Genomic DNA, 25526 nt, shown 5'->3' on the forward strand with positions numbered 1-25526 from the left:
TTTGTTTCTTAAATTCTGCATATGAGTGAAATTATATGGTATTTGTCTTTCTCTGACTTATTTCACTTAGCATTATACATTCTAGTTCCACCCGTGTCATTGTAAATAACAAGATTCCATTCTTTTTGTGGCTGAGTAGTATTCCATTGTATATATATATATACCACATCTTCTTTATCCATTCATCTGTCAATGGACATCTGGGCTATTTCCATATTTTAGCTATTGGGGTAATGGTTGCTATAAACATTGGGGAGCATGTGTCTCCTTGAATCACTATTTTTGTATCCTTTGGATAAATACCCAGGAGTGCAATTGCTGAGGCATAGGGTAGCTCTACTTTTAACTTTTTGAGGAAACCCCATACTGTTTTCCAGAGTGGCTGCACCAGTTTGCATTCCCACCAACAGTGTAAGAGGGTTCCCCTTTCTCCACATCCTCACCAATATCTGTTGTTTTCTGAGTTGTTAATTTTAGCCATTCTGACCTGTGTGAGGTGGTATCTCATTGTGGTTTTGATTTGTATTTTCCTGCTGATGAGTGATATTGAGCATTTTTTTGTGTGTCTCAGCCATTTGTATATCTTCTTTGGAAAAATGTTCATATCTTCTACTACTTTCTTGACTGAATTTTTTTTTGTTTTTTGGCTGTTGAGTTTGATGAGTTCTTTATAGATTTTGGATATTAGCTTTTTGTCTGATATGTCATTTGCAAATATCTTCTCCCATTTAGTAAGTTGCCTTTTAGTTTTGTTGATTATTTCCTTTGGTGTGCAGAAGGTTTTTATCTTGACGAAGTCCCAAAAATTCATTTCTGCTTTCATTTCCTTTGCCTCCAGTGATGTGTCTAGTAAGAAGTTGCTGTGGCTTAGATCAAAGAGGTTGCTGTCTGTGTTCTCCTATAGGATTTTGATGGAGTCCTGTCTCACATTTAGCTCTTTCATCCATTTTGAATTTATTTTTGTGTATGGTGTAAGAATGTGGTCCAGTTTCATTCTTCTGCATGCTGCTGTCCAGTTTTCCCAACATCATCTGTTGAAGGGACTCTTTTTTTCCCTGGGGTGTTTCCTGCTTTGTTGAAGATTAGTTGACCATAGAGTTGAAGGTCCATTTCTGGGCTCTCTACTCTGTTCCACTGATCTATGTGTCTGTTTTTGTGTCAGTACCATACTGACTTGATGATTACAGCTTTGTAATAAAGCTTGAAGTCAGGGATCGTGATGCCTCCAGGTTGGTTTTCTTTTTCAACACTACTTTGACTATTTGGGATCTTTTCTGGTTCTGTAAAAATTTTAGAGTTGTTTGTTCCAGCTCTGTGAAAAAATGCTGGTGTTATTTTGATAAGGATTGCAGTGAATGTGTAGACTTCTTCCGGTAGTATAGACATTTTAACAATATTTTTTTAAGATTTTTTTATTTATTTGACAGATAGAGATCACAAGTAGGCAGACAGGGAGGCAGAGAGAGGAGGAGGAGGAAGCAGGCTTCCTGCTGAGCGGGGCTCTATCCCAGGACCCTGGGATCATGACCTGAGCTGAAGGTAGAGGCTTTAACCCACTGAGCTATCCAGGTGCCCCAACAATATTTTTTCTTTCAATCCATGAGCATGGGATGTTTTTCCATTTCGTTGTGTCTTCCTCAATTCTTTCATAAGTGTTCTATAATTTTCAGAGTATAGATCTTTCACCTGTTTGGTTAGGTTTATTCCTAGGTATCTTACGGTTTTTGGTACAAATGTAAATGGAATTGATTCCTTAATTTCTCTTTCTGTTGATTCATTATTGGTGTAAAGAAATGCAACAGACTTTTGTGCATTGGTTTTATATCCTGCGACTTTGCTGGATTCTTATATCAGTTCCAGCAATTTTTTTAGAGGAGCCTTTTGGGTTTTCTACATAGAGTATCATGTCATCTGTGAAGACTGAAAGTGTGAGTTTTTCTTTGCCAATTTGGATGTCTTTTATTTCTTCTTGTTGTCTGATGGCTGAGACTAAGACTTCTAGTATTATGCTGAACAGCAGTGGTAAGAATGGACATCATATGGTTTCACTTACCTGTGGAGCATAAGGAATAACATGGAGGACATTAGGAGAAGGAAAGGAAAAGTGCATTGAAAGAAATCAGAGGGGGAGCTGAACCATAAGAGACTGTGGACTCTGAGAAACAAACTGAGGGTTTTGGAAGGGAGGGGGCTGGGGATGGGTGAGCCTGATGGTGGGTATTAAGGAGGGCACTTATTGCATGGAGCACTGGGTGTGGTGCATAAACAATGAGTCTTGGAACACTGGAAAAAAAAAAATTAAATTAAGATGTTAAAAAAAAAAAGATAAAAAGATAACTTTAAAAAAAAAAAAAAAAAAAGGAATGGACATCCCTGTCATGTTCTTGACCTTAGAGGAAAAACACTCAGTTTTTCTACACTGAGGATGATATTAGCTGAGGGTCTTTTGTATATGATCTTTATTACGTTGAGGTATATTCCCTCCACTTCAGCTTTGTTGAGGGTTTTTATTGTGTTAAGGATGCTGTATTTTCTCAAATGCTTCCTCTGCATCTATTGAGAGATCATCTGGTTCTTATCCTTTCTTCTAGTAATATAGTGTATCATGTTGATTGATTTGTGGATGTTGAACCACACCTGTAGCCCAGGAGTAAATCCCACTTGGTCATGGTGAATAATCTTTTTAAGGTACTATTGGATCCAATTAGCTAGTATCTTACTGAGAATTTTGCATCCATGTTCATCAAGGATATTGGTAAAAGACATTTTTCTTATTTAAATCTCCTTGAAAGAAAACAGCATTGATAACCAACAATGTAGTATAGGTTTATGGTGCATGTGGAAGGAAAGGGTTTGATAGCAGCACAGATGCCAGAAGGAGAGAGATGGAAGCATACAGTTGGAAGATTCTTAAAGTTGGCCCTTGAACAACATGGGGATTAGGGGTAATGATCCCACATGCAGTTGAAAATCCATATATAACTTCTGGTGATTCCCCCCAAATGGAACTACTAGTAGCCTAATGTTGACTAGAAGCCTAACCGATGACATTGATTAACACATATTTTGTAAGTTATACGTAGTAGATACTGTAATCTTACAATTAAGCAAGCTAGAGGAAAGAAAATGAAATTAAGAAAATCATAAGAAGGAGAAAATACATTTACAGTACTGTACTGTATTTACTGAAGAAAAGAAAATCGGCATATAAGTGGACCCATTCAGTTCAAGCCTATGTTGTTCAAGAGTCAACTGTACTATATGTGAAGAGATACAATATCACTTCAAGCCAGAATGTGAAAAGTTAAAGATAGAAACTATGAAGCCTAAAGCAACCATTAAAATAACCCAATAAGATACAGAGAGCTAATACATCAATAAAGGGAACAAATGGAGTAATAAATATTCAGTTAATATAAAAGAAGGCAGTAAAATAAGGGGAAAAAAAAAGAAAAAAGAACATGTGAATTGGATAGAAAATAATAGGAAGGTGGTAGACTTCCTCCCAATCAAATCAATAACATGATATGTACACCAAAGGCAGAGCTTTCAGATGGGAGAAAAAATAAAGGAGCCATTTACATGCTGTAAGAAACCACCCTAAATATAAAGAAAAAACAGATGAAAAGGAGAAGTATGGAAGAAGGTATGCCAAGCTGAACTAATGGAAAACTGGAGTGCACAACTAATACAGAATAAAGTAGATTTTAGGGAAAAAAATACTACCAGGAATAAAGAGCTTCATTTCCTAATGATAAAGGGGGCAATTCATCAAAATGATAAGCAATCCTCAATGTGTATGTACCTAGTAGCAGAGCTTCAGAACACAGGAGGCAGATAATGATAGAACCGAAATGAGAAACAGACAAGCCCACGATTACACTCTAAGATTTCAACAGCTTTTTTTAGATATGAATAGAACCTGTAGACAGAAAATCAGTAAGGATATAGAATACTTGAACTATGCCATCAGCCAACTTGACCTATGGCATCTGTAGAACACTTCACACAGATACAGCAGAATAGACATTTTTCTTAAGTCTGTATGAATCATTTACCAAGACAGACTTTGTTGTGAGTCATAAAACGTGTCTCAATAAATTTAAAAGGATTCAAGTCCTCCAAAGTATGTCCTCTAACCACAGTGGAATTAAATTAGAAATAAAATCACAAAGGTCTCTGCCAAGTCCCAGATATCTGCAAACACAATTCAAAATAATCATGAGCAAAGAAGAAATCATAAAAGAAAATTGGAAAACAGTTTGAATCCAATGAAGATGGAACCCAATATATCAAAGTTTGTGGACTATAGCTAAAGCAGTGAATAAAGGGAAATTTTTTTGTACTAAACGTACACATTAGAAAAGAAGAAAGATTTTGAACTAATGATAGCAGCTAGCTAAACCCAGCTGAAGCCCAGTAAAAGAAATCAGGAGCCCGATGTGGAGCTCGATCCCAGGATCATGAGATGGTAACCTGAGCTGAAGGCAGATGCTTAACTGACTGAGCCACCTAGGTGTCTCAACTTTAAATCTTTCAGAAAAAAATGTCGAAGAAAATCTTTGTGATCTAGGGTGACACAAAGATTTTTTAGATAACCTCAAAAACATGGTCTATAAAAGAAAAAAAATATCAGTTGGACTTCAGGAAACTTAAGAATGTGTACTCTTCAAAAGCACTGCTGGGAGAAGGCAAAACAAGTGTGGGGCAAGATTACAAATCATGTAGCTGAAAAAAATTGTATCCAAAACACATAAAAACTCAAAATTCAACACAATGGGAAAGCAGCCCAATAAAAATGCAAAATACTTGAATAGATATATATTTTTTAAGAGAGCAGGAGTGGAGGGGCTGGAGGGAGAGGGAGAGAGAGAATCCTAAGCAGGATCCTTGCCCAGCACAGTCTGAAGCAGGGCTCGATCTCACAACCCTGAGATCATGACCTGAGCTGATATCACTTAAGCAGACACTTAACTGACTGAGCCACCCAGATGCCCCTTGAATAGATATTTTATCCAAGAACATATACAGATGTCAAATAAACTAAAAAGATGTTCAACATCATAACACCATTAGTTATTAGGAAAATGCTGGTTAAAACCACAGGTAATATCACTTCATACCTATTACAATGCCTTTAATTAATTTGGCCATACCAAATACTCGCAAAAATGTGGAGGAACTAGATCTCTCACACACTACTATTGGGGATATAAAACGGTACAACCACCTTGGAAAACCTTTCAACATTTTTAAAAGTTTAAACAAATAACTGCCATATGACTTGGGCATTCCTCTCCTAGATGTTTACCAAGAGAAGAAAAAGCAGATGTCCCTATCAAGACTTGTACAAACAAGCAGAGCAGCTATATTTACAATACCCAAATCCTTGGGGTAGAAACCCAAAAGTGCCCTAATGGGTCAATGGATAAATTGTGGTATCTGCACACTGAAATTTTATTCACCAATAAAAAGGAATGGCCTACTGCAAGTAATCATGCTGAATAAAAGAAGCCAGAGAAAAGCAGAGCACATACTACATGATTCCACTTATAGGAAATTTTAGAAAATGTAAACTAATGTATAGAGATAGAATGCACCTCCCTTTATGGGGCGCAGAGGGATAGGAGGGCAGGATTACATAAGGACACAAGGATACGTTCTGGGATGACAGATATGTTTGCTATCTGGATTGTGGTGATGGTCTATGTACATTCGTGTCAAAATGTATCAAATTGTATGCTTTACAAATGTGTGGTTTATTAATTATACCACATGAAAGATTCTTTGAAACTGTAACACTGCACACTTCCCCTTGTTCAGTATTTACTTGGTATAAATATATTTCATGTTTAACCTTTCAATATTCTTCTATTTTAGGTGTGTACTTTGTAGGCAGTCTAAAGCTGGATTTCACAGCGTATACCGTGCATTTAATAAATACTTTTTGACTGTTCAATAAGTGAATGCAGGCTGGTAATCTAAATTTTTGATTTAGCCTAGAGAATTCAGTTCATAGACCTTCATTATGACCTCTCTAAATTCATTTCTAAGGTCTTACTCTATTCTTCCAACTTCTCCCCTCTCCCTTCCTTCCTTTTATCCTTCTTTTTTCTTTCTCCCCTTTTCGCCTTCACTCTCATTGACTGAAATATTTTTTTACCCCTCATTCTAACCTTTCCCTCTCTACTGGTTCAGAGCTCAATGCTCTCTTTTATTGATTATCCTAGAAATTTTAGCACATAGAGTTTGACTGAACAAAGTTAAAAATTACCCAATACCTTTACTCCCTTCCCCTGGAATTGAAGGACCTTACTCGGTGGCTTATTTCCTTGAGTGTATAATGATGTTTACATTTTATTCTGCTGTGTGCACACAAGAGCTACAGCGTGTTAAATTGAATTTTCAGACCACAGTGGCAGCATGGATTTCGGCTCTTAAGTTGAGGCAGGGCAGATTGGGGGTGAGGAATCCCTAATGGAGAACTTGTCTCTCTTCCTTACCTTCTCTCAGAGCCAAAGATACAAGAGGCTAGGCTCGTCCTATGGGTGAATTTTCTTTTTCTTCCTAATTCATCCAGTGAGGGTGTGGCCCTTTGGAAATTTCAGATGTATACACGGTCCTCCTCCCCGCCAACCTCTCACCCTATTTAGGCACACAGTTTTGTCTTCTGACCCTCTACCGTGGGGCTTGGCTTCTTTCCTGTACATTTTCAATTAACCGGAAATATTAGCTAGTTCTCTATTCTCCAGGCTTTCTGGTTAATAGAGTAGTGCCTAAGAATGCAGCTGTGGGATTCAGAGTGGCTGGAATCTAATTGAGTCTCTACTATTTCTTTCCTGTGGCTTTGGGCAAATTAATGAAAATCTCTGCACCTCCATTTCCTCGCATGTAAAAGGAGAGGCAATAATCATGCCTGTCCCAGGCCTTGCAAGCATGGAATAAATTAATACATTTAAAGAGCTTAGACCAGTACCCAGTGTCCTGGCTACAGTAAGAACTCAAACAGTAGCTGCTATTATTGCTACAATTTTTGTGCCTACAGAAAACATTCTGACGTTAGACTGCATTCTGTTCTGCAAAGGGGTAATGCCTCACGGTATGAATTTTCATGATATGAATGATTTTCAACTCTCAAATGATGTTACCTAGTTTATTCATCTCTAAAGGTAAATAAATGCTTTCCGTTGATGAAATCGCAAGTATTTGATATCTGTTGTTTCTCAATTTTTATTCTTTTTAGAAAATATGATTATATCTGGAGGTTAGATCTTCAGTCTGTTTTTCGATTATAAACTATTTCTACATGCTGTCGGAACAGCAGATACTCCTACACGAGAAGATTCTACCACTTAAAAGTAGCATGGTAACATTTCTTTTTTTTTCCAACGTGAACCAGATGATGATGCCAACAGCTGGTTCATTTCATCTCGAGTCAGAACACACCAGTGTAGTTACGTCAAGCTCTGGAATGTATCACACACATCACATGGGCTGGCACTGCTCTACTAATGACACGTGAACCAAAGAAATTACAAGTCCAAGCCTTCTCCCCAAATGGCACCGATCATATTGCTTAAATACCTGGTGAATGAAGCTTGGTGGCTGAAGTCACAGCTCTCTTAGGAGATGAAACAGCAGGTTTGTTAACATCTTGATCTTTCTGTCCTTCTTTCTTTGATCCTAGACCAAGTTGAAAGAGAGAAAAAGAAGGAAAAGAGCTAGTTATAATTAAAACGGTAACACAAGTTGTTTGTGGCAAGGGAGGCTTCACAAAAGGCAAAGGGAACAAAGTAATATTTGGCTGATTTGTTGCTATGGTCACCACCCCCTGTGCTCCAGGGAGGACATACGCAATTACAGCAAAGGGAATTTCCTTGCAGTGGTCAGGGGAATCAGCACACTGCTGCCGCTTCTGACTTGATGAAAAACACCCCTGTCTCTGGGGGTCACTGCACCCCAATGACTCTGACAAACTATCTGGGAATTAAACTTGTAGCGTCCTCAGCCACCAACTCAGTTTGTCCGCCTCTTCCTGCCCCAACACATTTTTCAGAAGACACAGATGGAAGCTGGAGCCAAACTCAGCTGCTAATGACTTCGGCATCCCTGAGACCCGAGCCACGGGGGACATGGTCTGCTTCTAATTAATTTCCACGCAGCTGGGCCACAGAGGTGACCTGGAAAGCCTCTGAGCTCTCTCGGCTGCAGCTGAGCCTTCGTGGGACCTGCTGGCAGAGCTGGCCCCGGCAGAATGGGGTAACCTGAGCACAAGCGATATAAGGACAGCATGTTCTTCTGTCCGGGAGCACAGCGCCGTTTCCCTGTGTATGCCGGCCACAGACCCTCACCTTCACATCATCTTCGTCAGAAAGGCCAAGGACCGTGGATGGAGGGGTAGAGAAATAACCCGGACCTGGACGTACCCAGACCTGCCTCCACTATTTATTATGTCATTTTAACAGTAAAGCTTGGGGATGGTTCCTGAGATACAGAACACATCCCAGTTCCCACTTCCCAAAGCCTGTGCTCTCATTCCTCTTCCACAGCTGTTGGTGGCGATTTGATGGCTATTCTTCCAGACCTCTTTTTAGGTACTTACAAATATTATCTACACAAATACAAACACAAGTGTTGGCTAGCTAAATGAATCATATATGGCAATTTCTTTTTACCCATCCACACTTTTAAAGATCTTTTTCCTATCAGTGTATTTATAGATCTTTTGAAAGTGCCACATATAAGTAGACCAAAAAATGCATTGTGATTTATTTCCCCACCATCCTACTGATGAACATTTCGATTGTTTGCAAGTTTTAGCTATTTAGATAGCGACATGTGCTGTAATACACATTCTTCTACTTGTTTCTTTGCACACAGAGACCAGTATCTTTACAGGAAAAATACATACAAGTGTTTTTGCTGGATTAAGAGTCTGCTCATTTGCTGTATTGCTAGACACAGTCCGGCTGTCTTCCACAAGGAGCTAGAAATTTATGCCCCAGCCAGGAGTGCATGAAGCTAACTCTTTCTGAATGCCTCAGACCCTACTGACATCAAAGCCTCAATCATTTTCACGTTTGCCGAACACTTAGAGTCTTTTCATATTGGTCATGTGCATTTCTTTGTTTGAAAATAGCCTAATTAAATCCTCTGCCTATTTTTCTTACTGATGTATTAGGAACCCTTCGTGTATTCTGGATATTAATCCTTTCTTTGTCTGCTATATAAATTATATTTTCTAGCCTTTCACTATTTGAAATTTATCTATAGTATATTTCATTGGACTGTGATTTTAAATTTTAATATGTTCAAATATATCAATTTTCCCCTTTCTATAAAAGCACCATTATAGCTGATTTATCTGTATGTGTGCATATGGATATATGATGGTGGGGAGAGATTATTCCAGGAGTTTGGAGAGAGGGGCAGGTATGTGGATCCAACCTCCCCATCTTTCATTCTTTTCTGGCCTGACTGGGCTCCCATTTCCCCCCACACCATCAGACCTGCCTCACTACCCCTTCATCCTTGCTCACCGGCTTTCTACTCATCCACGCACACACCTATCACCATCTCTGCTTTACTGCTTTTCAACAGACTCTTTTTGTCCCATTGATTGAACCCTTCTAAAGCCTGAATTCTCTCTTGTACTTCTCCCCCTTTGCTTTTTTCCTTCCTACTCTCAATATGCTTCACAGCATTTAGTTAACATACCCCCAGTCTTTCACATCACAGTAAGTGGCACCTTCATTCACTCACTGTGCTCAGGCCCCAACACTAGGAGTCATCTTGGTTTGTGACTTTTCTCCCTACCCCTCTTCAGCCCATTAGCAAAGCTCATTGTTTCTCCTCTGAGTACATCCCAGGGCTGCCCTCTTGCCTCCCCTCCCTGCCTCTGCAGAGCCCAATGCTACCACTTCCTTGTCCTCCCCCACAAGAGCCTCCTACCTGATTTACTGTTCCTACTCCTGTCCTCTGCAGCTTATTCTCCCACAGCAGCAGAATAATTATTTCAAATCTAAGTTAGCGCAAGTGATTCCCAATCTTGAAATCCTCCGATCACCTCCCAAGATACTCAGAATGAACTGTAAACTCCTTGTCACATCTATGAGGCCCTGGAGACTGCCTCTAGCCAACAGAAATAGAAAATGAGCAGCTTATATCATGTTAAATTTCCTAGTAACAACATTTAAAAAGTAAAAAGCGTAATGAAATTAACTGTAATAACATTTTTATTTCACCCAACATATTCAGTATCACTCTAACATCTGACACTGACCGCATTTTGAGTTCTCAACAATGGCCCATGAACCACCAGCCACCATACCGAGTAGCTCAGCCCCAGATGATATGGTCTCCTGCCTATGCCACAGACACTGTGGTAGCTAACTTTATGTGTCCACTGGACTGGGCCATAGGGACCAGATGTTTAGTCAAATGTTACTCTGGGTTCTAGATTAGATTAAATTTAAATGGTAGACTGAAAAAAGCAGACTGCCCTATCCAATGGGAGTGGGCATCCTATGATCCGCTGAAGGCCTGAGCAGAACAAAAGGCTGGCTAAGAAGGAACGCTGCATGCCTGACTGTTTGAGCTGGGACATCAGTCTTCTGCCCTCGGACTGGAACTTACACCACCAGCTGTCTCTGGGTGTCTGGCTTGCCCACTGCAGACCTGGGGACTTCTCAACCTCCATAAATATGTGAGCCAAAGCCTCATGAGAAATCTCTTTTTATATATAAAGTATTTACTTATAATAACAGATTTTTTATTACACGATACATAAATTATATATATTATAGCATACATATTTTCTATATAGTCTGTCTCTCTTTAAAATGTATCCCATGCACATGTATGCATATCCTACAGGTTCTGTTCTCTGGAGAGCTCTAACACACACTTGGCATCACTTTGCCCCTGCTCCCTCCCTCCGGCTATACTATAGTGCAGGCTGTGCTGAAGCCACGCCTCCTCCCATTCTCCATTCATCTCCGTTTAACTGGAGTTCCCTCTGCAGAGAATATGCTCCCCTGAGACCTTGAGCACAGTCCATGCATCCATTCATTCAGGTCTCTGCACAAATGATAATCCTCAGAGAGGCCATGCCTGATACTACAGGTTAAACAGCCCTCCTGCCACCTGCCACTCTTCCCTATACTTGCTTCATTATTCTTCATGACATGTATTGTACCCGTAACACATGATACCCTCCTCTGTTTGTTTATGGTCTGCCTTCCCCACTGGAACGTGAGTGTCAACCCTAGGACCACACTCGTCCTGGCCCAGTGTGGTCATTCAGTCAATTCTGCCTCCTGTCCCCTCCTTCCCACTGGGCTTCTTTCAAGATGTCCTGTCCAGGCACATGAGGGCTTACAGAAGGCAGGAACCTGGGTCCTGAAAGCCATCTCCTCACTCCACTGAAGCCAGCCCCACCCTTCAGAGGACCCCATCTATGGCTCACTTTACTCTTCGCATCCCGCCTTCTGCTCAGATTTTAGGTATCAACAAATATGGAAAACTAATGAGACTCATGGGAGTTGAAATGTTAAAAGCCAAAAGTATGCATTAAACACATTATTTCAAAAGAAAATTAAACATGAATATTTATTCAGTGTTTCAGTATTTTTTTTCATCCTTCATGGAGTGCAATTTGGCTGCTTCTATCAAAAATTTAAATACTGATATACTTGACCTAGCAATTCTGCTCCTAGAGATCTCTCTTTGGAACCTCTGAGTGTTACCTTCCATGGCTGTTGAGGTTTTGCTGCTGTGCTTAAGGGAAAAGGTTATGTGCAATGAGACTTCATACGTTATTCACAATAATAAAGGAGAGTAAATCATCAAAATGCACACTGGGAAATGGTTAAATAAATGGTGGTATATCCATACCATGTACTTATGCAGCCACTAAAAAGAATGAAGTAGTTCTATATTGTACCAGCATAGAAGATGTTCGTGATGAAGAAAAGAGCTAGCTGTGGTCCCATTTTTATAACACAAAATATTATCTGTATTATATTTTATATAAGAAGATTTGAAACAAAGGCACCAAATTGTTAATAATGGTTACCTCTGAGCAGCGGGATTGAGGAGATGTTACTTTTTATTTTGCCCTTTTTTATAATGACCACATGTTACTTTTATAATGAGAAATAAACAATAAAAGCAGTGAAACCAAAACCAAAATGAAAATAATCTGTCTGATCCATGAAAGGATGAGGAGAGAAAATGAACTTATGCAACTAATTCTGTAAGAACAACTTTGATGGAAGCTTTCACGGTCCCTCCTCCAGGAACACAGTGCTGCCTAGAAAATTCCTGCATGGTTCTGGGAATTCTTGATGGCACAGAAAATCACAGCAATTAGTCAATGCTTTCCGTACTTTTTCCAGTTTTCTTGCAATCCAGACTCAGCCTTAATGATTCTGAAGTGTACTGTGAGATTTCACCTAACTCAAAGATGGCTGAGCATCTAGGAATGCCAGAGTGGGTTGTGGTCTCGTGATTTTCCTCCTGTCCCTCTGGGCAGTCTCTCTTTTCTTCACTGCAGCTTCCACCTTTGCCTGTACTGGAGGAAAGCTGCCCCAGAGTCTCAGCTTTCTCCCATCCACTCCTCTGGATGTTCTCGACTGCTCAGCAGGCTTGCATCCCTAAGTTGCCTATGCTGTTGGACATCAACTCTGTCATTTCCAATCCAGATGGGCCCAGACATCTTTCCTGAGATCCAGACCTGTTTTTAGCTGCCAACTAGACATTACTACAAGCTACTAGAAGACCAGGTCACCATGCCCCACCTGGAACAAATTTTCTTCTTCTCAAATACTCCTCTTCCTAGATTTTGTTTCCTGGTCAGTCATTCCCCTGGTTACCGAAACCAGAAGCCAGCAAGTCCTCTTCTCTGTGCTCCATCAGCCATTACTTGTCTGTCCCATAAAGCAGCTCCTGAATCAGGCCTGGTCCCCATTCCCACTTTTTACCCTAGCTCAGTTCTCATCATTTCTCACTGGGACAGCTGGAAATATCTAAGTGATTCCTCAGTCCCCTCTCTCACCATCTTCATATTTACCTGGCTCATCCTTCTTACCAGTACCAGGAAGATCTTTCTCAATCATTACAGAGGCTACATGATTTTCCTTTTAAAGCCTTTCTAAAGCTTTCCATGGTCTTCACTAGAGAGTCCCAACTCAACGGCATGGGGTACGCAAGCTCCAGAGTTCTGCTTCCTCTGCCATGGGCCCCTGCAGTGACAGTAATTTCCATGGGACATCCTGTCTTCACCTGGGCTGTTGTCTCTGGCTGGAGCACCAGATCTCTCCTTTGTCAGCTTTGGCCCATTCCTGATCATCCTCAGATTCAGCTCACCTCTTTTCATTGAAGGCTTCTGTATTATTCCCTGTTGCCACTGGGACAGATGACCACAAACGAGTGGTTGAAAATAACACAAATGTCTTCTTTTACAGTTTATGGAGGCCAGAAGCATGCAGTCAGCCTCACTGGGCTAAAGTCAGTGCACCAGCAGAGCTGATTCTTTCTGGAAGTTTCAGGGATATATCTATTTCCTTGTATTTTTTAGCTTCCAGTGTTTCTTCATGTGTGGCCACCTCGACCATCAAGGCGTAGCACTCCGATCTCTGCTTCCGTCCTCACATCTCCTTCTCTAATGGCTCCCACCTTCTGCTTATCAGGACACCGGTGATTACAGTGAGTCCATCTAGCTAATTCAGGATGATCTCCCCATCTTAAGACACTTAACTTAAGCACAGTTGGAAAGCCCTAGTGGTCACGGAAGGTAATACTCAACGGTTCCAGTGACTAGGGCATTATTTAACCCATGATAATACCTTCTGTGTCTAACTGAATGAATAAATGAGGAAACTCTTTTTAACTCGCCAAAAGCACACTAATTTCTTGGTCCTTCCTAGTCTCCTGAGTCCCTATCACTTCTTTATGAAGCTTTCCTTATTTTCTCAACTCCTTTTGAGTATTTGTCTTTCCTTAAACCCTGTTCAGCCTTCCCTATTTTCTTTCCCCTAGTGCGGACTACATACCTCTAGTGGACATCTCCTGTTTGGCCTGATCAGCTTCTTTTAAAGCACCCATGCTCACATAAGGGGGACTAAATGGAGGGGGACTAACACTTCCCTCCTCATGGGCCATGTGAGGTATGTGTTGAGCGGGGGTGGGGGGCGTGCGCTGACACACCTGGATCTGGAGGGGGGCCTGTGACCCAGGCCTGCCCAGTCAGAGCTCTGCATCACATTGGCGTGATAGACCATCCTGGTTTGAGAAGGAAAACAAAACCCAGATTGAAATAATGAGAGCCTTTAATTTAGAAATTTTGCTGGAATTACTAGAAAAGGATTCTTTTTCTGATAGATGCCTGAACTGGTAGGATGGAAGCCTGAGCTTCCCTTGACTATCTCTGACTCTGTTTAGGAAGAGCCTTTGTGAGGCACCAGCCAAGAGAGGGGAACGTAGGGACAGTAGACAAAAAAAAACAACAAAAAACAATAACAAAAAAAATTCATGATGTCATTGTTTAAGGATCTGGGTACAGCCGTATCTCACATTAGTAATATCACCTGAACTTTTCAGTTATGTGATCCCAAATCCTTCTGACCTTTTGCATTCTTTTTTGGGTAAGCCAGTTTGATTAGGTTTTGGGGACTTGCAATCAGGCAAGGCCTGAGAAGGTCCACTGGAGAAAACAGCTCCTTAACAGATCTATATATGCTCATTTCTTATGGGTTCATAATTGGTCAAAGCTAATTCTTGTGTACCTCAGGCACCTGGAGACATAAGAGCTATATAAAAGAACATATGTATACAAAATCCAGAGCCCTCTCGTGCTTTTGGGGAGGAAGGAAGAAGGCGCCAGGAGGGGGAAGAAATGCCAGCCTCATTGGAATCAAAGGATGAGATCACAGTTTTGATTTGAAGCCCTGTTACTGCTCAGATCCACCCCAGACAATGACTGTACATTCAAATGGTCTTAAAGTATTAATGCCATACACAGAACGCAGCAAAAAGCCTCCCAAAGGTCTAAGTTGAAGGCTTCTGCCTGGCAATCCATATACAGTTGCTCAGGGGAAAAAAAAAGAAAAATAGTGTAAAAGCTCAGTTTCTCACGTGGACAAGACCCTCCACAGTGACATGAGTGACTATTGCAGCTGCGGGGAGAAGATCCATTTGGTGTTTTATTCCTGAGCTGGACATCATAAAAATAACTAACACCTCATTCATCATGGGTGCTTAAGGCAGAGACCACTAGTCAGGCTGCCTGGGAGTCACGAGAATATGAGGAAGGCTGCCCAGTGGAGAATGATGGGTTTGCTCTGAGAATGAGGTTGGTATCTTAGAAACAAAATATGATGGCAAATGACAGTGGGTCACTCAGAGCACCTTGAAATGGGGAAAAAAGAGATTTAAGATAATGGTTAGAAGAATGCTATATATGTTTTCATAAAACTCAATAAGCACGTTGAAAAAACTCAAAGGGGATTTTTACAGGCTCTGAACCTCACTCACAAGAGGCCACATGTGCGTGTGAGTCAATCTCAGTATAAGGAAGGAAAGACAGGAAACAAAAAAGGATAAAGAAATTTACACAGCAACAGACTTTATCTCCCACCTGTCTGACATGCACACACTATGCACTTGTCAAAGCTGACCCACTCCCAGATGAGGAACATGCAAAACCATGGAAGGAAGGTGGAGAGGAGCCAGAAGAAAACTGAAATGCGAATGTGGCAACAGCGCAAGCAATTATTATAGAGCCAGTGTAACCAAAAAGAGGTAAATAGGGAAAAAACGAAGGATGCAATCATGGAGCAGGGATTCTAATGTTACTCATGAGACAGATGGAATGTGGGAACATTTCAAGGGAAGATTTATAGAGTTTGAATAGAATCAAGCATAAAAACATTAGATAGGAATGTACCACATAATGTATTTCCCCGTCCCGTCCCCAACATAGGCTTACTCATTCATTATTAAGCACTAGATACACATCAGGCACTGTTCCAGTGAAAGTCAGTGGGATGAGCTGTCTTGGAGGTTATACTTTCGTTGAATGTACATATTCGTGTTTATAAATGCTGGGAACTAGCTTGCAGTTGCTTCTCGTATATTATTTCACTTTACCCCATTTCTAAACTCTGTTGCTGTTGCTGCCGGTATCATTACTTTGCAAACGAAGAAAGTGAAAGTATGGAGGTTGTAACCTGTCCCCATTTACCAGTCCATAGCTGAACCGAGCTCCGGACCTGTGACTTCCTGCTGTTATTTGATCCTGCAATTCCTTGCAATGGCCTCAGTGAGTCCTGAGACTTAAGGAATCCTATGGCCTGTCTGCCCACCTGTACTCAGAAGGACAACGAATCCGGTGAGTCTGACCCCATGTGAGAGGTAGGATAGGGTCCAGGTGAGAATATTCAGAGTGGAGTCAGGGGAGGGGGCAGGAGCATGTAGATGCTGAAAGTCTTCTATTTGGGGCAGGGACTAAGAGACCTAAGAACAGCTCAAGACATTTGCTTTCTAAAGCTAGAGGCCAATGAATCCCTACCTCCTTTCGACCCCATGACCCAGCCTGGGGTGGGTCTTTTTGTGTTCATAGTACTGGGCATGTGGTAGTTTTAGTCTACAAACCCTCATCTTCTGAGTTCTGGGAAATTTCTTGAAGTGGTACTCGGGCAATTTCCTCCCTTCTGACTTCTCTTGTTTCCCTTTTTATGGAACTCATATTATTTGTACTCCAAATTTATATCTGTCATTCAATCAATTGATAGAATTAAGTACACACACACACACACACACACACACACATCCATCCTATACATAAATGTCTCTTTTGGGTTCTCTCCCATGCACAGGACACTCAGTACACTCAAAATTGAACCTGTTACCTAACAAAATGTGTGTTTTAGGGTTAAACCAGAAACGTCGCTTTCATCCTCATATCCTCTCTTTTCCTCACTTCTTCGCATGTAATAAAATGCCAAGTCCTGTGAAATATAAGCACATCTCTCTCTTAAATTTAGTCCACTTCTGTTTTCATAGTTACCATAACTTCATTCAGACCGGTGTCACTTCTCTCGCAGAATTCTGGAGCAGCCTCCTTCAGCCTCTGGTCTCCAGTCAGCTCTGTTCCTCCTTATCCTTCAGATCTCGACCTAGAGGTCTCTAGATGCTGCTGTCATGCTCTGTGGCCACACGTTTCTAATACTCTAGACCTTCTACCTGTCTACATTCCCCATTAGACAACACATTACAGGAGAATTACCCACTCAGTAAACATTCATAGACAAATGAGTTGGTATTATTCCTAACTAATTATGTTCTTCCTCTGGGGGAAATGAAATCAACCTTCAGATCTGACGGATTCCTGACATTTTGAAATCTCTTATTTTCTTCTTATTTCTTCTCCTGTACTTCTCTCTCCCTACCTAATAAACAGGCATGTCCTAAGTGAGTTACGAGAAATCCCTTTACACACAGTTAGAAACAAAACGAGTGAAGCTCTGAATGTGACGGAAGGAAACAACCAGCTCTCCCGGGGCATCATGATACCACATGATCTCTTAGGTCCCGAAGAAATGTGAATAAGTCAGTTGTGGCGGGGAAAATGCTTTGTATTTTTGAAACTATACAAACAGAGATTAGGGTTTTTTACTCATTGTGGCACTTTCAGTGAGGTGAGGCTAAATGAAAGAAATGGTCTGGATTATTTGTCTCATTAGAACTTAAAGATTTACTTTCACATTAATTTGAAAGCATAATAAAATTGTGCTTTTCAGAGCTAACATTTTCTGTACATAAATAAAAGTCCCTATCATGGTCTACTTAGAATTAAATAAGTACCCTCATGTTAGTATTCTGCTGTTTTACTCCACAGGCTCCAGCAGCCCTTTCTCATTTTCTGAACTATTTATTCCTTAAAAGATCCTTCACTTTCCTTTACTCATTCATTCATCGTATATTTATTGGGTGGCCCCACTTTATATGGTACTGGCTGCTATAGATTCCAAGGTGAAAAGACAAAATCCTTTGTCTGAAAGTCCCCAATTAGTGGGACATGTAAATAAGTAATGACAAGAGAATGTAGCAAGTGCCAGCCTGGAGGCCTGAGTCAAGATTTCTCTCTGGGAGCTCCAAGGAGAAGCCGGGTAGGGTTTCCCCAACGAAAGTTACTCTTGAGCTGAGATGGAAGTATGCAGAAGAATTGCCAAGAAAGAAAGGGTACAGTCAGGATGGGGATCATGTACAAAGATACAAAAGGGTATGGGCCAGCCCACTCAGGGCCAGTAGGGTGGAGTCTGAGACTGGAAGCTTTAATTCTTGGGTCCAGCCTACCTTGTCTCTGGCCCTGCCAGCATCTCCCACTTCACTAGCAAGATGAATATTCTGTTTCCCTCCAGCATTTCTGAATTCCCCTGAAAATCCAATGCAAGGCTAAAAATTACCATGGCTGAGTTACATACTTAATATGCTACATATGTACTTGTGTCCTTTTTTATACATGTGAAATTATAAATGAGATTGAGGTTGCCAGTGAATGGAATGATGACTAATAAAAAAAAGAAAAAGGAAACAGGAAGTTGAACTGTGACTGGCTGCTGCTGCATGGAGTTTAAGTTTTCTGACTAAGGAGACAGATCAAGACTCAGTCGTCGCATGTCAATAAATATTTAAATACGTTACTTCCATTTTTATAAAATGTTACATGTTCATTGTAGAAAAATGAGCAAATACACTTTTTCTTCATTTCTGCCATTTCCTCACCTAACAACCGCCACTATGAACCCACTGAAATGCATTATTTCAGACCACTTATATGTGTATACATATATTTTTCTTAATATTATAATAGTTTCAAGCACTTTCTACTGTGAGACATACTACTTAGAACTTAGTCATACTGTTTAACAAGTAATTGAAAGCAACCATTCATGAAGTCGTCACACAGGTCAAGAACTGGAACATTCAGACATTACTGGCATCCAAAGCTCATCGTTTCTCAGGCTTCTTCCTTCTCACTCGAAGCCACTGTCATGCTGGTTTTGGTCATGATTCCTTGCTCTTCTTCATAGTTTTGCTACTCCACATGCAACCATAAACAATATCTTAAGTCTGCTAAGTCTTAAACTTTTTATCAGTGAGACCATACTGTAAATATTTTCCTGCTATTTGTACTGAACGTTGAACATTGAAACATTCATGCAGCCCTAGTCCATGGTCACTGCAAAACAGTGATCCGTGGTGTGCATATATCACAGGGTAGCTGTTTGTTCTGATGGAAATTTGAGTTATAAGCAGTGCTCCTTTGAACATACTTGCTGTGTCTTTTGATACGTGTGTGTGCACGCATCTCTCATAGACATACACACAGAATTCTTTTTTTTTTTTAATTTTACTTATTTATTTGACAGACAGAGATCACAAGTAGGCAGAGAGGCAGGCAGAGAGAGAGAGAGGAGGAAGCAGGCTCTCCGCGGAGCAGAGAGCCCGATGTGGGGCTCGATCCAAGGACACTGGGATCATGACCTGAGCCGATGGCAGAGGCTTTAACCCACTGAGCCACCCAGGCGCCCCATACACACAGAATTCTTAAGTCAGGTACAAACATTGTAGGGCAATGCCACAGTTTCCCAAAGTGGCTACGTCCATTTCCCTGTTTCCTGGCTAGACTGAAGAGGAGCTTGTCACATACTACATCTTCACCAACCCTAGGGAAGTTCAGATTTTAAAAGGTTGCTGTTCTGATGTGTGTACATCCCACTGTGATTTGAACTGCATCCTCCTGGTTACCGATGCAGTTCAACACCCTTTTCAGATATGTACAGGACATTTGTTTTTTTTTTCTTTCGTGGAATATTGGTCAACTCCTTTGTTCCTTTTTTGCCTGCTTTGTTTCGCACTGACTTGTACAAGTTCCAATATAATTTTGTGACCTTTTAAAAAGAACTTAATACGTTATGATCATCTTTCAATGAGAATACTCATCTACAATATTTTTCAAATGGAAGTTATTACTAATTTGGTAGCTTAACACAAAATTGAGAGGTAGACATTCTAAAACAAGGAAATGTGGTTAAAAATACCAATTATTTTAGGGGCACCTGGGTGGCTCAGTAGGTTAAGCCTCTGCCTTCAGCTTGAGTCATGATCTCAGGATCCTGGGGTCGAGCCCTGCATCAGGCTCTCTGTTCAGTGGGGAGCCTGCTTCCCCCTCCCTCTCTCTGCCTGCCTCTCTGTCTGCTTGTGATCTCTCTCTCTGTCAAATAAATGAAAAAATCTTAAAACAAATTATTGGAAATATTTAAGTTGGGAAAAAAAAAAGAAGTTGGAGTTGGAAGTAGGAAGAAGACATAATGGGGAGGAGGTTGTTTTTTACATTAGCATATCTGTTTAGGGCCCTGATGCTCAGCTCTATTGTTTGCTTAGTTGTGTGACCTCAGGCAAGTTTCTTAAACTCTCTGAGCCTTGTTTCCTCAGGTGTAAGATGGGAAATAATAACCATAGCCTCCAACACTAGGGAAGAATACAATGGTATAGTGCATTAAAAGTGTTTACCATGGGTCGCATGGGTGGCTCAGTGGGTTAAAGCCTCTGCCTTCGGCTCAGGTCATGTTCCCAGGGTCCTGGGATCAAGCCCCACATCAGGCTCTCTGCTCAGCAGGGAGCCTGCTTCCCTTCCTCTCTCTTTGCCTGCCTCTCTGCCTGCTTGTGATCTCTGTCTGTCAAATAAATAAATAAAATTAAAAAAAAAAAGTGTTTACCATAATGCTAGGCACTTTTAAGCATGCCAAAAAACAGTACTTACTAACAGTACTAACAAGTTAATAATTATTATAGGTATTTGTCTAGAATCTATAGATTATAAGCACTGTACTGGTGTATGAAATCATTAGTGAATGAGGTTGCTGTTATTCCCTTTTCTCCAGTGAGATATCCAAGGTCAGAAGGGTTCAATAATTAAGTCAAGGTCACATAGCTATTAGAAGTGTGACCACAACTGGAATCTGCATCTAACTTCAAAACGTATTCCCTAGTTCCTCTGCTATCCAAATTCTACATGATAGAAATTTACTGTAGTTTATTAATAAAGTTGTTCCACTCACTGGAAAAATTACATGGAGAAAGAAATGTCCAAGGTGGCTTTCATTTTTTTAAAACCTAAAGAGGTATAGCCAGTTTAAAAAAAAAAAAAAAAAGATCAAATTTTAAAATTTCAAATAAAGGTCCTAGAATTCTACCCACCCCCACCGTCCCGGTCATGTGCAAAAACGTGTTGCGTGCTGGCAGCCAGAGCAGGCTGGTCCTCTGGTGGATGGTGTTGGTCACAGCTGCCATGTGAGGGGGCTCACTCACTGTCCGAATTACCCAGAGCCAGGGCTACAAAATGGGCACCAGGTGCAAGTGAGAGCTTTGTAGTCTGCTGTCCAGGCTTGAATTCAACCCTGACCTCTGGTTTTGTTGCTTTGGGCAGATTACTTGATTTCTCTATTCCAGCTTTCTAATCTAGAAAATAGGATTAAGAAGAGTACCTATGTATCATGGGTTATATATGAGAAATGAGATGATGGGTATGCCTAAGTATACAGTAAGTACTCAACAAGTGCTGACGGTTATTATCATGGTTGCCCATCACTGAGCCTCACCTCGGTTTGACCTGTATGACATTGAACCCGTGGTCCCAGCTCAGATCCACAACATGACTTTGTGATGTTGGTTTAAGTTGCACATACTGAATAATCAGACATTCTACTCTATCCTTTCCCCAGCTTTCTCCTGCCATGTAGACTGCTCAAGAGGCAGAGTTTCTTCTGGGCCAGAGGACTCTGTATTTCAGAGTCCCATCTCCGGTGGCCATTACTGGCTTCTCACCTACAATATGGGGCCCAGGTAACCTCAGGGAAGCCACAAATAAATGAGATGACACATGGTTGCCAGCAAATTACTTTTCTTTATCTGACACAAGCATAGTTCTAACCACATTTAGGCTTCTTGGGGTCTCATCTTTCCTCTAAGCCCTTATATAACAAATATGGCTTCCTTCGTAAGAGGAATTCTACTTGATCTTCTTGTGATATTATATATTCTAAAGTCCTACATCTTAATCAACGTCATATTTAACCAACCAATCTTCCAATAGATAAATGAATGTAGGATGTTAGAAAAAGAAGAGGCTTTGGAGGGAGACCTCAACTAAAATCTTGAGTTGGCTACACAGTAACTCTGACATTGGGAAAGTCACCTTTCATCACTTTTAAGAAAAGAGGAAAGAGTTACTCCACAGTACTGCTCCTGTGTTTAGGAAGAGCATGAGTTTAAGGCAATTAGGGCAGAGTCTAGTACTTAATACTAGGCAAAAAATTGTAGAGATCATGTTCATGATGATGGTGGTGGTCATCAAGATGGTCAAGACTTAGGCTAGTGGAGGACTCATCATAACTAAGCAATCAATACATGGTCATCTTGAATGAGAATCAGATGTCTGGAAAGTGATTGGGAGAAGCAGTGCAAGGAGAAAGGCATCATAGAGAGAAAAGTTTGAATGAGGAAAAGCACAGAGACATAAAGTGCTTTGGCTTATTCAGGGAACCAGCAGTGTAATGTGGTGTCATGGAAGAAAGAAGGCTAAAGTGTTAGGCAGGCACACTCAGGAAGTGCCTGTGCCAGGACCAGTGACACCATACCCCACAGGGTTAATGAGTTTAAAATGGTCACCAGTAAGACCTCCATGGACCTCCCCCTTCTTCTTCAGAGGAACATTAACCCTATCTTTTAGAGGAATGGGAATGAAAGGGAAGAACTCTGGCTGGCCTAGACCCATGGCCTCAACCACTCGTGGCCAGATGGACCACAGGGTGTCTGACAGTTACCCCGCCTCATTATAATATTAAAATCTCCACCCAAGAAAGAGTATAAACCTTATTAACATAACATGATGCATGTATAGACGTGTTTCCTAAGTATGCATGTACCACCTTATGGCTACCTCTACATGCAAGAACAAGACTCCCTTTCTAAATATTTATCCTAACCCTAAACAAAAGAAACCCACTCACCCCACTTGGGGAGTCATGGCTTTGTAAGTTATTCCCCTCAACCTCATTTGCTGCAAGTAAAATTTACTCTGTGCCCCAACTCCACCTGGGGTAGTCTCTGCCTACAGCTCACCGAGGAGCAAAGTCAAGTTAGTTGGGTTACACACAGAGTCTGGATCTGTGCCTGGAAGTGGGCGTGGGGGGACCCACTCAAAGGTCCTAAGCAGGGGTGAAAGAGGATAAAATCTGTGTTTAGAAAGGTGAAAGCCTGCTGGTAGCAGTTGGGGAGAGTGACAGGGAGGGCATTAGATGCCCATGGGCTAGGCTGGTTGGGTGATTATTGATTAGTAAAGTGTGGGGTCCAAAGCAGTTACAAATATGCTGATTAATGCATTAAGAATAAAAGATCTGAACACTTTCTAATGTCCAAGAAGTAAGCCATTCTTCTTCAGTTATATTAGAAAATGGATGACTGGCATTTGTCTCTTTCTTATATTTGCATTTTTTTCTATTCCCCATGAAGATCATAATTAGTATGAGGCAGTTCACCAATGTAAGCTAGCCAGTAGAATACACAAATCTAGAGAGAAATGGAAAGTCTTAAACACTGACATGTAATTAAAAGTTCCACGTTCATCGTGCTAAGAGATCACACGACATCATGGTAGTGATTTGCATAACAACGCATTTAAAGCACCGAAGGCAGAGTTGTGAAACACATAAATGTCAGAAATCACAATGGAAAACGCAGCTCGGAAAGACCATTTGCATTCATTACTGCTGGGCCAGCTCCCGCAGCTCTTCGAGGCTGACAAGCAGAGTGGCCAAAATACCAGGTGCATAACCTTTTAGATACGTGCATATACTCTTAAACGAAAGTTGGGTTTTTGTGCCCTACTTTTGAGCATCCACCACAAAACAAAAGGTTTCACAACAGCCCACGGGGTGGCTTAATATCGAGGTGAATCATAGCATTTTATAAAGTCTCCTCTGGGACTATGGGTTGTCCCCTAATGCTTCCTAAATTGTCTATAATAGTCTTGTTGTTTTAATGAAGGAATTTGAAAGACAGCCAAGGAAGACAAATATTTCTTTCCCCTTATGGGATCATTCTATGGCATTTAATCAATTATAATTAGTAAATAACACTCTAGCCCACTAAACTGTCAACAGTGGATGAGGTCATCAAGAGTTCTAAAGCCAAGTGCCCTAACAACAACAACAACAACAACAACAATGAAACCATCCCAAGAACCTGTTTAAGGGACAATTTTTGCATAATGATTAAAACCAAGGTGGCCTCAGCAATAAAATCAGAGATGTTGAAGCAGTTACAAATTTGCTGCGTCATTTCTTCTTCATGTGGTCTTTTGACTATACCATAGCCAGCAAATTCCTCCATAAGAGGTGTGCAGGGGGGAAAGGTGTGTGAATAGCTTTTCAATTTCAGTTCTAATTGTTAACAGCCCTAGTCCATGATTTTGAGGGGAGTGCGCCTCAGGAACCCTAACACTGACAAAGATGAAATTGCTGTTTCACCTGCATGGAATGCTGTTCCCCACCACTGCTCTCCGGTACCTTCTACTGATCCTTTAGGTCTGTGTCTCTGTGTTTTCAGCACACTACGTTGTCTATATAATATGCCTTCATTGTACACTCATTCCCCTTTCACTGCATAAGTATAATTACATAATTTAGCATGGAAGTACACATTCTATGTTTTTCTCTTAACCCTCAGATCCACAGGGACAAAGACTGCCTGTCTCATATATATCATGATTTCCCCAAGTATCCAGCACAGCACTCAACTCAAAGAAAGGGCTCAGTCAATATTTGTTGAGAGAGCAGATGCTCAACAACCAAATTCGGCCTGTCCTCTCCCCACAGATGACTGTGAGTTGACACCAGTGTCAGAACTTGTGATTAACAGCACTTCTTGGCCTGCTGTGAGGGGCTAGGAACCACCCCACTGCCAGCCAGGAAGAGCAGCAAACAGTTCTTCTAGGACACCCAGCAATGATGAAGCAGACAGCTCCTCTTTCCAGACATTCCATGCATCATCCCAAGGTGTTTTTCTGTCTCTGTGACCTCATGCAAAGGAATGGTCTCAAATTTATTGTTTTTTTTTTTCTCCATTAAAGATTCTTTCTAAACACTTCGACTCTGCTCTACACTCCTCTATCCCCAACCTACTGCAGCTCCCCCGTTGGCTTCACAATGACAAATACATTGAAGCTGTGTTTGCAATGGAGACTCAGCCTCAGGCAGAACACAGTCAACACAATACAACAACACAGCTTAGCTGCTTTGAACTTGCCTCCTTCAGGGGCCACTCCAGGGAGGTTTCTGAACACTCCTGAGTCAACATGAGCTTCCATATTGTGAGGTGCCATGACTCATTCACTATCAGAATAACAACATGTTCTTGGAGCTACTTCTTTTAAAAGAGCATATATCACAGGCTACAGTAAG

The 25526-nt window shown here is 41.0% G+C and overlaps 1 protein-coding gene across 2 annotated transcripts in view; it reads right to left on the minus strand.

Annotated features, from left to right (window-relative positions):
* MTUS2 (microtubule associated scaffold protein 2) overlaps nt 1-25526 on the minus strand; it is a 576541-nt gene that overhangs the window by 147394 nt on the left and 403621 nt on the right. For both annotated transcript variants that reach the window (XM_032314531.1, XM_032314532.1), the window contains exon 7: nt 7585-7689. In XM_032314531.1, the coding sequence (XP_032170422.1) occupies nt 7585-7689 (105 nt within the window). The remainder of the gene's footprint in view (nt 1-7584; nt 7690-25526) is intronic.

Source organism: Mustela erminea, chromosome 15, assembly GCF_009829155.1.
Source record: "Mustela erminea isolate mMusErm1 chromosome 15, mMusErm1.Pri, whole genome shotgun sequence".
NCBI classification, from domain to species: domain Eukaryota; kingdom Metazoa; phylum Chordata; class Mammalia; order Carnivora; family Mustelidae; genus Mustela; species Mustela erminea.